Source organism: Lissotriton helveticus, chromosome 3_2 (assembly GCF_964261635.1).
Source record: "Lissotriton helveticus chromosome 3_2, aLisHel1.1, whole genome shotgun sequence".
Lineage (NCBI taxonomy): Eukaryota > Metazoa > Chordata > Amphibia > Caudata > Salamandridae > Lissotriton > Lissotriton helveticus.
Window position 1 is genome coordinate 311,985,958 of NC_136062.1, and position 16,977 is coordinate 312,002,934.

The window sequence follows — 16,977 nt, forward strand, 5'->3', positions numbered from 1 at the left end:
GGCTTACCTATTTATCTGCAAAGGACTGCTCGCTTCTCCGTTTATATATATAGCCTTAAGGTAGCAGAACCAGAGGCATACACTTCATGTCCTCCTGTTTAGTGATTCTTTTCCTAGTAAAAAAGTAAGAGGAGAGCTCAGCGGTTGGATCTAACTTGGTCTTATTTGATAAAGTATCCCTCTGGATTCCTATTTGTCTAGTAGCGCTTACCTGGTGTATCACGTAGGACTGCCTGCTTCTCTGGTTCCACGAGAAATGCCAGAGAGAAAGAAGCGGCGTGTTTAAATACTAAGCTCGCATGTGGTTGGTCAAAGGACAAAGCAAGGTAAGCCCGGATATGCAAATTTCGTGGCTCCCAATAGAATGGACCTGATTGGTTTAATTTTTGACCAACCACATGCGAGCTTAGTATTTAAACACGCCGCTTCTTTCTCTCTGGCATTTCTCGTGGAACCAGAGAAGCAGGCAGTCCTACGTGATACACCAGGTAAGCGCTACTAGACAAATAGGAATCCAGAGGGATACTTTATCAAATAAGACAATGTTAGATCCAACAGCTGAGCTCTCCTCTTACTTTTTTACTAGGAAAAGAATCACTAAACAGGAGGACATGAAGTGTATGCCTCTGGTTCTGCTACCTTAAGGCTATATATATAAACGGAGAAGCGAGCAGTCCTTTGCAGATAAATAGGTAAGCCAAGTCAACACTTGGGCAGTATGTAACACCATGAGGTTAAAAGCAATGCCCTTATCTGCCATATCTGCATCTCCCCTTTTTCTTTCATCTACTGTTTAGCGAAACTAACGCTGACACTGCTAGGACAAGACTTCGGCGCCTCTGGGTTTTAAAATTAGAAAGAAAAGAAGCAAAACAACATGGAGCATAACAATTCTGGATAGCCCATACTTCATGCGCAAAAGCTGATATTAGCAGGTAGGTCCAGTTGTCACGAATCATGCCTAGCTAACCGCCTGGGATATTACATCTTCTTAATTAAAAAAGCGTTAGAGCACAGTTCTCCCCCCCCTTATGATTATACTATATCCTTTTTCGATCCACAGGAGCACTATATAGGCAGCTTCAACTTGTTTTGCGGTTTTAACAATTTCTACACAAATACCGAATAACATAGAATCTGAAAATATCTTCCTAACACGGACTCCCAGGCAAACTTATCTTTCACTTTATATAAACACTTTAAAATAGACTAAATTGTCCGCTTTCTTAATCTGGTATACGGTCTCATACGGATATCCACTATAAAAAACCAGTCGCATTTTTTAAAAGCATTGTCATTCTCCCTCATAAAATCTGGTAACCTATACCCTTAAGATAATAGTTTATCTTCGAAGAAAGAGGCAGGAAATAATTTACAGATGTTAAGACATGGTATCAACATTGTATATTTCAAAAGCCTTTCAGCTTTTCATCCTTTTGGATGATGCACAGTATTTGTTAATTTCCACTCAAATAAGAACAGGTTTTCCTCAAAGAGAGTGATCTAAAGAAACTAATAAATGGTTAACAAACTGAATTTTCTATCTCTGTGAAAGGAGGGTAAATAATTGATCCTGCATAAAGACATGTATTATAACTGTTAATTCCCTTGGTATAAATTTGTAAGAAGGACCATAATCTGTTCAACAGTGACGGTATACCTATGTGTATGATGTATTGAAAAAAACATCAGTTACAATACCACCAAGATATTTTAGAGTGGGTTTATATAAATGTATTGCCATGTTGTATGTTTTACAGGCTAAAGAGATAACACCGTTAAAAATAACGATCATAAATTACTTGATATGCATCGGAATTTATTGTATGTTTATTTTTCTAGGGCAATTATATCGACCCCTGAACCCTGACAGAAATCAAAACATTGTCTTGATAAAGGTGGATAGAACTTTGAAATTCCACCGAAACGCGTCGACGCTACACCAAGTATAATTCATGATCTCGACATCTTTTGCTGCTAGACAAAATTATGGTGTACATAGCTTAGGTGTTTACAAACGAGTCCGAATATACAATCAGTATTGCATTATTCTATGTCTTACAGTCCTTTCTGTCTTTTGTGTTTCAATCTTGCTGGCCAATATTGAATGTAAAAACTTTTTTATGGTTTTAGTTGTGTGGAGTGGGATCCTTCTGGTACACTCTTCGTTTTTAAAAAAAACTTTTTGTATTCTCAATAAATTGTAAGAATTCTTGACTTAATTTGTAATTATTTTCTCTTCACCCTTTGGCTCACTACATCTATCCACACCCAAGGGAACATCCTGTTTTACTGGTTAGCTAACCCCAATTCCCTTGACTCTTGTTAAGGGGTACCTCTCATACCTACCGCCATATTTTTTTCCAGACCAGTAATATTTAAAAGGTTTATCAAACTTTTTGACTTCCAGACTTTCACCAGGACCACTCGGTGTAACTGAGCCAGACTCCATCGTGGTCAGCATGAAATTGTGCCTAGGTCCCTGTCCACTGCAACCATAGACTTTCATTAGCACTTGCCCTTTTTTTGGCGCTATTTAAACTTTAAACATTTCGAATTCAAATCTCAAGTTACCCTTATAGGGTTTGTGTTGTTTTGGTGTCATTTTGTTTATTAAATGTAATGCTATTTCGGGATTTTTATTGCTTGGTGTTTTCATTTTAGTACTGTTTTGGTAATGCATACATTCTTTGCACATTACCATAAGTTGAGCCTGCCTGCTCCGTGCCATAGCTATCTGAAAGAGACACGTTAGTGATAGATTTCTTACCTTAGAATATCCCCAGGCGTCAGACTGGATCCGCAAAATTTTGCGTAGCAATACCCCTGTGCGCCGGCAGGCGGCTCCGCGTCCGGCGTCAGCGCCGGAATGACGTCGCCGGAGTACTTAGACGGCGCCCTCACGTGCTCACGTCAGTTCTTCTTTTTTCCGCGCCAGGTAGCGCAGATCCGGAGATCCTCTACCCCTTAGTCATTTTTTGACTAAACTTTGTGATCTTTTTGATCATCTCTCTCTCGAGTCTTTAGACTCCTACGATGCCGGTAGGGATGCCCGGGTTCAAACCCTGCTCCAAGTGCAGCCGACTGATGTCGGTTACCAACCCCCATCGCCGGTGTCTTCAGTGTCTAGGCCTCGACCACGACGACGGCACCTGCTCCGACTGCCGGGCCCTGACTTCTAAGGCTAGGCGGGAGCGGTCCCGCAAGCGGCTGGAGCTCCGGCAGTCGGCCCCGCGCCGTTCTAGGTCCTGGTCCCACAGGAGGTCGAGGGACCGGTCTCGTGGCTCCGAGAGTCGGCATCGGTCTTCAGGATCCTGGTCCTCAGGTAAGAGGCATGAGAGGTCGGAGAGACGTCATCGTTCTTCCGACCCACCCCGACACTCGCGCGACGCGGCCGGGGGTACGGGTGGCACCACCCACGCGGCTCCGACGGAGTCGCGGACGTCGCCACCTGCCCCACACCTTCCGGTCCCTGCGCACGGCGCGACGTCAGCGGAGGTCGAGCGCCCTCTTCCGCCGGGTCCTGTGGCGCCTCCGGGCCCAACGGTCCCGGCTGGAGGGCCTAGCGGGTCAGGTGCTTCGGCTCCGACGCCGTCGGGTGCTCCTGCCCCGATGCCGCCGGCAACTTCGGTCCCGGCGCCGCAGGCCCTCGCTGGATTCGGTTCCGGATCCGGGTCGTCGCCGGTCGACCTCACCGGCGCCGGTCCTGCGGGTGTCGCCCCCCGGCGCCGCCTACGGACGCCGTCCCCGATCCTGCCCTCAATTCGGCGCCAGAGCAGCGCCGCTGGGCGCCGCTCTCGACCTCGTATGGAGATTTCTATTTCCACGAACCGGCCCCATCTGTTGAACCTGACTTGCAGGAGATGGGTGACGAGGGTGATTGGGAGGGGTCTGTGGACCCTCTGGCACAGGAGTGCCAGTCTCAGCAGGACTGGACATATGAGCTTCGGGAGGCCAGTGGATTGACACTTTGCCAGACACTGGATTCGTCTCCCCTCCCACCGTGGCTACGGAGGAGGGGGCTGCCTACAGTGTAGTGTTGACACGGGCGGCCATGGCCTTGGGCCTGACGCTCCCCGTCGAGGCCGTGAGGACTAACCTCCTCACTGAGGTCCTTAAACCGCAAGCATGCTTCATTGAGCCTCTGCTGCCGTTTAATGAGGCCTTGTGTGACGTTCTTTTGGGCACTTGGTCCTAGCCCTCTACAGGTCAGCCTGTGGATAGGAACGTGGCCAGACGCTACCGCCCGGCCCCGGGCGACCCTTGCTTTTTGTCCACCCATCCCACCCCGAAAGCCTGGTCACCCAGGCCTCCACTTCCCAGACCGCATTCCCGACGGCTCCGCCTGATCGGGAATCCAAGAGGTATGAGCAATTCGAAAAGAAAGTGTTCTCGCCCCGGAGTTTGGGACTGCAGTCAGTCAATACCGCATGCCTCTTGGGCCGCTACACCCACACCCTGTGGGACACGGTCGCGGACGTGCTGCCACAATGTCTGGAGGAGGCCCGGACTAAACTCGCCCAAGCCCTTGCGGAGGGTCGAGATGCAGCGCGCTATTCCATCCGGTGTGGGCTGGATACCACGGACTCACTGGGCAGAGCGATGGCAACGACGGTGGCGGTTCGACGCCATGCCTGGTTAAGGTCCGCCAACTTTTCGGCCGATGTCCAGGCCACACTTCTGGACATGCCGTTTGATGGCCATCGCCTCTTTGGCGACAAGGCAGACCATGCGCTTGAGCGTTTTAAGGACTCCAGGGCTACGGCAAAGTCCTTGGGCCTCTCGGCTCCACGCCAGCAAACTGGTGCCTTTCGCTCCTTTCTTGGCCAAGGAAGGGGCGCTCCCACACGTGCTGCCAGCCACGCACCGCAGACTGCTACACAGCGTGGTGGCGGCCGTGTAAACTGCAGTGGCGGCGGTCGGGGACAACGGCGAGGCCAGTCCACACCTTCCCCTGCAGCACCCGCCTCAAAACCCTCCTAGTCCGTGCTTTCAGGCCCATGTGACGCCAGTGGGGGGCAGGGTTCGCCATCACCTCTTCCACTGGCGCACTGTCACGTCGGACAGGTGGGTGCTGAAAATCGTCTGCAGGGGCTACTCCCTCCCCTTCGAGATGACCCCTCCAGCCATGCTACCGCAATACCACTGCGTGTCGGGGGATCACTTGCAACTTCTGCAAGAGGATGGTACGGCCCTCTTGGCCAAGGGGGCCATCGAGCGCGTTCCTGGGCCAGAAGTAGGGTGTGGTTGTTACTCCCACTACTTTCTGGTACCCAAGAAGGGCAAAGGGGGCCTACGCCCTATCTTGGACCTACGGAACGTCAACGGCTTCCTCCGGAAGGAGAAGTTCAAGATGCTGACTTTGGCTCAGGTCTCAGCTGCCCTGGACCCAGGAGACTGGATGGTAGCGTTGGACTTGCAGGACACCTATGTCCACGTCCACGTCTTGCCGGCCCACCGGCGTTACCTGCGGTTCACGGTAGGCCACGAGCACTTTCAGTTTACCGTGCTCCCCTTCGGTCTTACCAGCGCCCCACGGATGTTCACAAAAGTGATGGTGGTGGTCGCAGCTCATCTTCGCAGGTTAGGGGTTTCAGTCTTCCCCTATCTCGACGACTGGTTGTTGAAGGCGGGCTCGCCTCAGACAGTCGTCCGCCACCTCCAGACTTCGGCCGATCTTCTGCACCTGCTGGGGTTCTCCATCAATGTGCCGAAGTCACACCTGTGTCCGTCTCAGAAGCTCCTCTTCATCGGTGTGGTTCTAGACTCGGCGCAGTTTCGGGTTTATCCTCCCGAACAGCAGGTTTGGGATATTCAGGCTCTGATTCCGATCTTTCAGCCTTTATCCCGAGTCTCGGTCAAGTTGACGCTGCGGCTTCTGGGGCTGATGGCCTCCTGCATCCTTCTGTGGCATCACGCCCGGTGGCGGATGCGGGCTCTGCAGTGGGACCTGAAGTTTCAGTGGGCCCAGCATCAGGGCAACTTGTCTGACCATGTCTTGATCTCGGAGGGCGCTGCAAGACAGTTGCAATGGTGGCTCACGGACCGCGATTGGGTCAGCGGCAGATCCCTCTCCCTTCCCCAACCGGAGCACGTAGTTGTGACGGACGCGTCCCTCCAGGGCTAGGGGGGCCACATGGGAGAGGCGGAGATCAGAGGCCTCTGGTCTCCGGCGGAGTCCCAGCTCCACATCAACGTTCTGGAGCTGCGGGCTTTCCGACTTGCACTGAAGGCATTCCTCCCATCTGTCAGGGGGAGTGTAGTGCATGTGGTACTGCAACAAACAGGGCTGGGTGGGGTCGTGGACCCTATGCCAAGAGGCTCTGCGCCTCTGGCAGTGGGTGGAACATCAGGGCGTGACCCTGGTGGTTCAAAACCTGGCAGGTTCTCTGAACGCCAGGGCGGACGAACTCAGCCGTCGGTGCTTGATGGATCACGAATGGCGTCTGAATTCGAACGTGGCGCAAGGACTCTTTCAGCAGTGGGGAGAGCCTTGGTTAGATCTATTCGCCACAGAAGAGAACGCGCAATGTCATCAGTTCTGCACGTTGGAATTTCCAAGGCGGCACTCGCTTGGAGACTCTTTTCGTCGCGAGTGGAGTTGCGGTCGATTGTACGCCTTTCCGCCTATACCACTTCTGCCCAGAGTGCTGAAGAAGATCAGGCGCGACCGGGCCCAGGTTATCCTTGTGGCTCCAGACTGGGCACGAAGATATTGGTATCCAGAGCTACTCAGCATGTCAGTCGATCCCCCGATTCATCTGCCTCCTCAGGAGGACCTTCTGTCGCAGCAGCAGGGGACGGTCCTCCACCCGAACCTGTCCAATCTCCACCTACAAGCTTGGAGATTGAGCGGCGACAGTTGAGGCCATTTGACTTGCCTCCTGAAGTCTGTAATGTCATTCTGGCAGCCAGGCGTCCCTCCACAAAGTCGGTATACGCCTGCAGGTGGAACAGATTTGTGGCAGGCATGGTGCACAGCAAAGGCTGTGTATCCACTCTCTGCCCCCTTTCTGAGGTTCTCCTCTTCCTTCTTTCTCTTGCCCAGCAGGGCTCTGCTCTGGGAACTATCAAGGGCTACCTTTCTGCCCTTTCCGCCTTTTTAAGGCTACCTGATCAGCCATCTTTGTTCAAGTCCCCAATTGTAAATAGATTTTTGAAGAGCATCACACGTTTCCTCCTGTTCCTTTCGTGATGCCCCAGTGGGACTTGAACCTTGTCCTTACTTATCTAATATGTGCTCCCTTTGAGCCGCTCCATAACTGTCCTCTCCGTCTTATTACTTTGAAGACTGCTTTCCTGGTTGCCATCACCTCTGCCAGGAGAGTGAGTGAGCTCCAGGCTCTTTCTTCCCCACCTCCTTTCCTCTCTGTCCATCCGGACAAGGTTGTGTTGCGGACGAGACCCTCTTTCCTGACCAATGTTGTCACGGCCTTCCACATCGGGCAGTCCATCACCTTGCCCACCTTCTTTACGCCTCCGCATCCCTCGAGAGAGGAAGAGAGGCTCTACCATCTGGACCCAAAACGTGCGCTCTTTTACTATCTGGATCGCACACGCCAGTTCCGGGTGGATGACCAACTCTTTGTTGGTTACGTGGGCGCTAAGAAGGGACGGGCGGTGCACAAGCGGACCATCTCTCGATGGATCATCTTGTGCATCCAGGCGTGTTACTCCTTGGCTAAGAAGGAACCTCCTGTTGGGCTGAGGGCTCATTCCACTCGGGCCACGGCGACTATGACTGCCCTGGGCCGAGGAGTGCCCTTGCAGGACATTTGTCAGGCAGCTACGTGGGCCTCGCTGCACGCTGAAGATGCCGACGACTGACGCGGAGCCGCGGACGACGCCTGCCGGCGCGCAGGTGTATTGCTAAGCAAAATTTTCCGGATTTAGTCTGACGCCTGGGGATATTCTAAGGTAAGGAATCTATCACTAACTAATGTCTCTTACAGATATATCGTTATACAAGTAGTAACTTGTGCGCCAGGGGCTTGAGCTCAGGTTAATTTCGTTAGTTTAAGGGTTCACCCTGATTACAGTTGTGATTATTCTTTGGGGTGGGCAGTTGCCCACCCCAAATAATAATCACATTTCTTACCATCAGGAATACCTAAAACTGTCACACATAATATTGAGCTACTTGGGAGCAATACATTGAAAATATGGAAAAGTAGCAAAGCCATTTAGCTAACTATTTTTATATCTGAAGGTTTTGATTGGTATGTGTAGGTGTGAAGGCAAGAAGAGAAAATTGCACCTAATCACCCTTTCATCCACCTATGCACCCAGTCCATCAGTCCACAATTTGAACATTTCTTGATTCACCCTCTAGGCATTCAAAATTGTCAACCAATACACTTTCATTAAAACAATAGCCAGACCTATTTATTCTGGGTGAAGGGGAGACGCTGAACAGCATGCAATAGTACATGACAAGTCTTACAAAATAATATGTTTCTCAGACACGCATCACGGTTCTGACTGTGCCGTGTTAAATGACCATTGAGGATAAGTGGATGAAATTAACATAGGGCCAGATGTATGACCATTTCATTTTGCGAGTCTATAATTATGATTTGTTTTGTGATTCCCAAAATGGCATGTACTTATGTGTCTTAGACACATTTAGCGATTCCCAATGGGATTGCAAATGACCTGCCACATCAATATTAATGAGTCAGTTGGCAATTTGTGATCCATTCGGAATGGGCAAGAACACAGGGCTGGTGGCCTGTTGGGGGACAGCAAACCGCCATTGCTGTTTTCTTTTTAAATAAAGTAACTTTTTTATTTTAGTGAAGCCCTTTTTCTCTTAAGGAAATTGGATATGGTTGAAAAAAAAAAATTCTTTTCATTTTTTAAGGGCAGGCAGTGGATCACTGCCTGCTCTTAAAAAAGCGACTCGCAAACCCTATTTTGCACGTCGTTAATAGGGTACCAACTCGCAAAATAGGGTTTGTACATACTACAACCCCCCGATTTTCCATTTGCTGCCACTAAAAACAGTGGTATATCTGGCCCATAGAGTTCATACCCAACATACTCTATCTTTTCTTGAAGGTTAGGCTCAAAGCTACATAATTTCACTAAAACTTTGTGATGAATCTCAATGTACTATAAACCTGAAAGAGTTTTAGGAGGAAGCATTATATAATTGCCTACATGTATATATTAGCTTTTCCTACTGCATTGAACAGGCCGTATAGCAACATTCTGTTGAGATTATTTATCTAAAGCAATATAGACAACATTTACTCAAGAACCTACTTGGTGCAACAATTCTTGTGAAAAGTATTTGTAGACCCAAACTAATTTAGAATAATATACGGCTTGAAGGTACATAGATGGACCTCCATTTTGCAAAAATAATAGATAAAGCCTTTGTGAAGTAGTTGCACTTGTGTTGAATAACGACACTTGCAGTATGCTGATATGGAACCGTCTTGTCATCTTTGGCAACCAGAAAAGCCTTCAAGCAGAATTCGTTAAAAATGTTTTTGGTAAAGATCTCCATCTGTGACTTGGAAATTTTAGAAACCTTGAAATGAATTGGGTTTTATTTTTGTTTTTAAATGTGTGACTAAAGGGAGATCGTGATCTGAGAACTCTCATCGGTTAAAATAGCCTTTGAAATATATAGGATTAGATTTCTCAGTTACCTACAGTCAGTCAATATTACTTTAATTTGATTTCTTAAAAATCCTAAAAGATTGGAAAAAGCACATAATACATCATAGTTCAAAATAAAAGTCTGTGAAGTACAAAAGAATAAAAACGTTATACAGTCCTATGCTTCAATCGTGAACAATGGTTAAAACAAAAATATTAAAATTGTAATCAGTATTAGTAAAAACTTCATATATAGTGTCAGTGCAGATAAAGAATGACCATGCAGTCATCACTTAGCCGTACAATTTGCTTAGTTTTTTTTGTCCAATTCTTTGGCTTGCCTTTTTCAAAAAGGTGATGGCTCGATAGGACAGTTGAATTGACAGGCCGCCAAGGCATTGTATGACTGCGGCTCTGCATGACCTCAGTTGGTTTTTCCTAACGCTCTCGCAGAGGACTGTTTTTCGAAATTCTAATAACGGGGGCAAATGCATAGTAGGTGTAATAGCGACTCTTCTCCTTGTTCGCACAGGCGACATTCTTTTGTAGGCCATGTAAACTTCCATTTCGGAGTCAGATCCTTCGTAGGGAATGAACCCAGCCACAGCAGCGTCAAGTAGTGCTTTTTAAAATGGGAGAAGTGTTCAGACAGGTACGGTTGGGGTTTCAGAAAGTGGTAGGATTGAATCACTGCCCATGCATGGTTTTTCTTAAAAAAGGCAGTGTTGTCCATTAACAGCGAGATTCGTTTAGTTGCAATGTTCACCATATTTTTTAACCCAGAATAAGAGGATGTTGTGAGCCAGGCCTCTTCAAGATGTAGGTCCTCAAATGATTCTTTTAAAACTGCAACAATAGAATTATTTGCCTTGCTTGCTTTTCAGTTTTTTCCCAGCAAAAGTGGGATAAAGTATTGTCTTCTGCTTGCCTCATCCTATTATTAGTTTGGCCAGCCTTCACTATCTGTGCAGCTACTTGAGGTGTCGCATCAGGGAGGCTGTAGAATGGTGGCCATCTTAATGGCATCTATGTTATGTTTTCTTCCCGACTGCTCTGCCTGGGTAGTTGCTGCAGATGAGTGCTACAGGTGGATTCCACCACCTGAATTAAAGGGACCAACAGCATTGACTCAGGGTGCTAATGCTTTGTGTGTGTTTGCTTACTAGGAGACTACTTCGCAAGCAAGAATGACGAACATGAAGCGCCAAGGCCTCTGTCGACGTTTGCAGTCGGAAATGTTGTTCCTTCTGCGAAGAGAACTTTAAAAACAGTGAAATCCCAGCCATTCATGCGTGTGGCAAAGAAGTAATGCACACGACCCTTGTTTCGTCTCTTGAGAGTGTGGAACCGGCTCCACTCGTTGTGGGGATGGCACGTTTCAGTGTCCACCGATGAGGGGGTTTAAACCCACAGGGGGTGTTTACGGCTCCCCGCTGCGCTTTTGTACAACTAAAATTGCACATTATACTGCCGAAGACTACTTAATTGTGTTTTATACGATAAACCAAGTCATCAAGTAAGATCGTTTACAGGCTTCCGTTTTTGGAAAGTAAATCATGACGTCCTGCTTTGGTGAGGACCTTGCTATAACCTGCTCTCCACCTTCCTGCTGCTGTCACACAATATAGAAGCGGAATGTTGGTTTGAATAACAGTTTTACAGCAGAGACCAAGGCTACCATTTTGCTTTCTCTTCTTATCTTGCTCTATTATTATTACCAGCAGCGAGGACTAAACCTAGATTAGAAACAGAACCGAGTGTGAAGCGGCCACAGCATCTCTGGTACTCGCCCTTCTCTGCTGAGCTTTCCAAATATATACATGTACCTTTTTTTGTCTAATTCCTGGTAACGCTCTTGAATGACTTATTGTATGTAAAATGTAAAACAGCATGTATTAATACACGTAGCAAACATTTTCATTGTATTCCGTTTATAAACATTGCTTTACGAGCAGTCAGCCAGTCAGTTCTGCTGCTGAGAGATACTCTTTGCAGGGAGATGGACATCAATGACATGTTTTACTCACTTGGCCATCCTAGCCGTAATCTGGTGACTGAGCCTTCTTTCCCAGCTGCCTCTTAGGCAGTGATTCTGCTGCCGGCGCCATCTCATAGCGCTGCTTCGGCCTGTAGCCTCCCACCTGCTGGACTGAAAAAGCATTGAGCGTTTGAGTGGGAGGGGAGGCGGGGAGGGCAGGAAAGAGAACTGAAATGTGCGCTGTGACGGGTGCGCTTTTTTGCGGGGTAAGGGGGTCAAACGAACTCCAGTCTCTGAATAGAAGTTGTCTCTATTAGAGAGATCTATTTATTTTCGCGTGTGTGTTTCTTTTGTTTGTGATTCTTTTTATACTAATTTGCACTAGCTTTCAAGAGGTTCCTTGTTTTGCACTGTTCTAAATTGCATAGCTGCTTTTGAGGTACTGCTGCTCTGTACGTCTACTTGAAAAACTTAGAAGTTGTCACTCAAAGTCCGCCCTTAGAGCGATTGGTTGAAGTGCTTTCATACCCACAACCACAGAGTATCAACTCTCTCACATGTTAAGAGGACAATGCGGTATATTTTTCCCATCACCTAGCTGTGACACAGTGTAGGTAGCCGCTTCCAAACCATCCCTTTGGATTCTACCCAAACAGGCCTGGTCCCTCCATGGTCAGCCATCACATCGATAGACATCCGAGAATCCTAATGATTTGTTCCCTCTCACTAAGCATGCGGCTTTCCTTTAGGGACTGAACCTGATCCTAGCATGTGTAATCTCCAAACCATTTATCTGAAGCGTCTTCTGATCATGGAACACTTCTTTCGTGATGTCCATGATATCGACCAGGTGGATCTGTCAGATGCAATCTTAGTGCACCTCCGAGCTCTTGGCATAATCCCATAGGTGCAGCAGTGTTCCCAAGTTTCAATACGAGATTTGGCCTATAAATTGTCCACAACCTTCTCACCTAAGACCAATCTGTCCAGTGTTACTTTGACCCTCCCTCCTTCCTTTCTCTTTCTATATTTGTGTGCAGTCTACCCACCAGTTGAGTATGGGATTCACGATGTAGGAGTAGGATGAAGTTGCCTGTCTGCTCACTCTGATGCTTTAAGTCCCTATGCCTTCCCACCAGATACGAGGCAATAACTGTAATGCATATTTATTGGCCCATATCTCCAAGAAAGAGAGTGCAAAATCAAGCTGGAACGGTAGCATGACATGCATGACACTCATATGCATGGTACCAGTATGCAAATATTTTTAATGAGTAGGGAAGCAATTGCTGGCCCAACTACTGTGGCAGGGTACTCAAGTTTATAATGGGAAAGAGCCTAAATATTAAGAGTTGTGTAGTCACCATGAAGATACGTTTGTCCTTTTTTGCATATGCAAAGCTCTTCTGCAGCAACTTTGTCACTTTGCCCTCTCTTAATGTATAAGGACAGTATGATAAAACTAGTCCCTTCTTGGTGGTGGTGAAAATAACATAAGCTATATTTAAAACTCTTGAAGATTAAAAGACTTCTGGCACTTCAGGATCTGAAAAATGACACTGCGTCACTGCTATTTCTTGAAGCTGTCAAAATAGACAGGTTTTGATGGACTTTTGAATTGCCATAAAGAGATTTTATGAATGCTCAGTGAAAAAGAGCTGGAAATTAAAAGAATAGGAGAGTAGTTGTTTGCACACTGAGAGGCGAAAGCAAAATCTTATATTTTGTATGCTTGTTTTTATGAGTATTCTTAGTTGCACTCTTATCCCCGTCCGCAGACAGACCGACAAACAACACCTTTAGGAGAAATATGTATTAACACATTTGTGACCCTTCATTTTTTTCTTCTCAAGGAAAACATTTTTATGGGGAAAATGCCTCCAATGCACCCCTAAAAACATGGTGGTGATTGTCGATTTTCTTTTAGCCTATATACTAACTTAAACCAGCAGCAGTCATTCTACTTAGGCATTTAAGGGTGATTAACCCCTTGGCTGTGGGGCTGTTTCCCCCGCTGTGCTGGGGGGCGGGGGTGGGGCGCGCACAGCGCCCCAGAGCTCATAACGAGGTCAGCTCGTCATGAGCCACAGTACTCGTGTGCTCATGACGAGCTGTGCTCGTCATGACCTCACCCGTTTTCATAGAACGCTCGCACAGCAGGGGAATTAGCCCAGCGTGCATGACGAGCTCAGCTCGTCATGAGCACACAGCACCGTGGCTCATGACGAGCTGACTTCGTCATGAGCATAGAAGGGGTTAATACAATGGGAATTATTGTAAATAGGGATCAATGTCAGACTTTTGTGACTGTTCCTCGTGCTCCATGTACTCAACCCCCCTGTTTCCTTGCAAACCTAGATTTCTTCCAACTTTCTTAAATCTGTGGCTGCGGAATATCCTGCTTTCTAGTGGGTTTATCACATCTATAAATTTAATCTGTGAAGTAAAAGTCAACAGATCTGGTCCCGTAAAACAGGACCTGTCACTTAGGTCACAGATGACACTTTTTTTGCACCTGCGTGAAGACCTTTTGCAATCCATGCAGTTATTTGTTTTTTTTTGTTTGCGCCAATGTTATTTTACTTCAAATGTTTACTACTAGAAGGATCGTTTGCATTTCAGGCCAGGATTACGTGACCAGTTATGCGCATAAACCCATGGACCTTTCTTTCAAGTTGGTGACACATCTTAAAGTGATTGGGCTAGTTCACTTCACTGAATTAGCGTGCTTGATTTGTCTGTTCACAGGGTGGGTTCCTAGTTCTGAAGTAGTAGTGCATAGGTATAGTAGATACTGTACCTAAGCACATAATCCAATTGTGAGCACTTGTATTTTCAGCATTTTGTTAAATTATTGGGAAATAGTGCCTGTAATACACCACTATGGAGGCAGAATACCACTAACAATTTATACATAGTTTTCATAGGTTTATAAACATTACGTAAAACAAATGGAATTCTTTTATACTGTCATTTATTTTAGTACAGTTGGTGGGAAATTAAGTTGTGTTTCTTTGCAATTTTGCGAGACTTGCATGCTATTCTATATCAGAATGTTTAAAATAATGAATGATGCCACTGCCAGAGCTTACAAAAGATAAATGTATTAAACCAATTTAAATTAACAACGTAATAATTCTGCAAGGGTCTTGCAGATATATAGCCACACTTTTTATTTTATTTTAAGTTTTCATGCTACACTTTTAGTAGAACTTCTCTTTTATTAACCCATTGTGGATTTTGGTACACATGCTAGTCATTTATTAGGCATTAAATACAAATTATACTAATGTGCTCAGCACCTTCACTCCAAACGTATCATGGAGCTATCTCGAGTATGATTTCGTTTGTTGTGTGTGTGGAGTTCTTCTCCTTTGCATTATGAACAACCAGGGAAGCATTTGGTCATGCATTACCCGCCACCTTCTGGACCGACTTGCTTTTCCTCCTCATTGTTTCTCTTCAGATGCTTTTCTGTGCTGTCTGAGCAGTGAGTTCAAATGTTCTGATTAAAATGTTTTTCTTTTTCAATCCTAGTGTCTCATTGCTTGCTAAAATCTGTCTACAGAACCCTGATCTGTTGTACATGCCTCAGAATTTAATCTGCACGCAACAGCATGAATATGAATGTGACATGCATTGTTTGTGTATTTTATACTGTTACTTTCTACATCATCCTATCCAAGGAATGCTTTAATTGACATCTTTGCGGCATGTGTCTCAACAGGATTGCTTGTTTTTATGGAAATTAAGCTATAGTTCTGTAGATCTTTCTACTTGGAATATGAGGAAGCCGTTCTTCTGGGTAATTTAGCAAGAGCAAAGATGAGGCGCCACCTCAACGCCCTGATATACTAACCAGGCCTTGGCACAGTCCTGAAACACCAAGGGTCCTAATGTATAGCTTCATGTACATGGTAGTGAACCCTGTCTTACTCAGAAAAATGGCATGAATTGTAACCTGCTTCTTACCTCTTAAGAATACAGTTTTATTATCCCAAAAACTCCAGCTAATTTTGAAGTAAGTTTGAACTTTGTACTGCATTTACCAGGATGCAAAGGGGCGAACTGTGCTGGGACTGTGAGGCAGTGGGCTCCCAACCCCCATTCTGTTTAAAAGGCTCCCTTGAGCCAGCAAGCTGACGAGCTTTGGAGTTGCACCTGTGTGCCTGTGAGTGGTACTGTGACCTGAGAGAAACTTGGCAGCATTTCCAGCAACCCCAGACGATTTTTCTTTGCTCTCTAATACTGCTGCTCTCTACTGAAGACGGGCTCAACCCAGAAACACGTGTCTAGAGATATACAGCAATTTGTGCACCAACTTTGGTGAAAAACTCCAGCTAATTTTGAAGTAAGTTTGAACTGTGTACTGCATTTACCAGGATGCAAAGGGGCCAACTGTGCTGGGACAGAGGCAGTGTGCTCCTAACCCCCATTCTGTTTAGTATTGCACACAACTGCTTCTGTTTCTTTGGTAAGTTGGTTGTCCATTACCACAGCGCCTCCAAAAGACCTCCAGTTCCTAATGCCCCGCCTCTGCCCAGTCTCTGTCGAGTGATGGATGGAAACAGTGGAGAAGGGATGTGGGGTAGTTAAGGATCCTGGTACATGTATGGATTCTGCCCCCCTCTTTAACTTACACTTTAATGTACTCACATGATGGATAAGTGCAAACATTTATTATGCTACATTTATTATGCTATCAAATAGGTCCATATTTTCCAGCTACGTTTTACAGCAGACATTCATGTGAGAACTTCCCTGTACACCGTTCCTCTAAACCCTAAAGATTCTTAATGTAAGCATAGACCTAGTTTCTTTGTTTGATATGTCTTCATGCCGTCATATTTCTGTTTAATACAGAAGATAGCATATTTTTAAATTGTAAATATTTGACATGATTGAAAATAAAGTATTGGATTGTAGTCTCTTTCACTCAATCTTTTCTTTTGAAAAAAATAAGTACATATTATAATAGTTCCTTTCTAGAGGTTTTTCTGAAATAAACAAAATCTAACTAACTGGTGAAATTGGGGTGAATAATTTAAAACAAACCATGATAGTAGGCCAGTTGGTTCAAGTTGATTTAAAGTGCAACAGGTTGCCTCATCGATCTATTTTTTACATTTTTTTTGTAAATCTTTTTTTATTGAAGTCAAGGCATGACAGAAGGAAAGGCAAGGTTACACGTACAATAGCAATATTAATTACTTTACAAAGGGTATTCAAGACATAGTGATCACGAAAACATAATGACAGTCCCCGTTGAAACATGGTTATATCCCATTTCTAATGTCTTCTCTTGATCTCTGAGGTTCACATATCTCTCCCCTGTGAGTTTTCCACTGCCCTCTAACCTGCATCCATTTATTTGGGCATCCCCTGGCTCC

The 16,977-nt window shown here is 46.0% G+C and overlaps 1 protein-coding gene across 3 annotated transcripts in view; it reads left to right on the plus strand.

Moving 5' to 3' along the window:
• Window positions 1-15,118, plus strand: part of KIF18A (kinesin family member 18A) — a 379,530-nt gene extending 364,412 nt beyond the window's left edge. For all 3 annotated transcript variants that reach the window (XM_078684198.1, XM_078684201.1, XM_078684200.1), the window contains one exon: window positions 10,776-15,118. In XM_078684198.1, coding sequence (XP_078540324.1) covers window positions 10,776-10,918 — 143 coding nt within the window. In that variant the 3' untranslated portion in view covers window positions 10,919-15,118. The remainder of the gene's footprint in view (window positions 1-10,775) is intronic.
• Window positions 15,119-16,977: the final 1,859 nt, after the last annotated feature.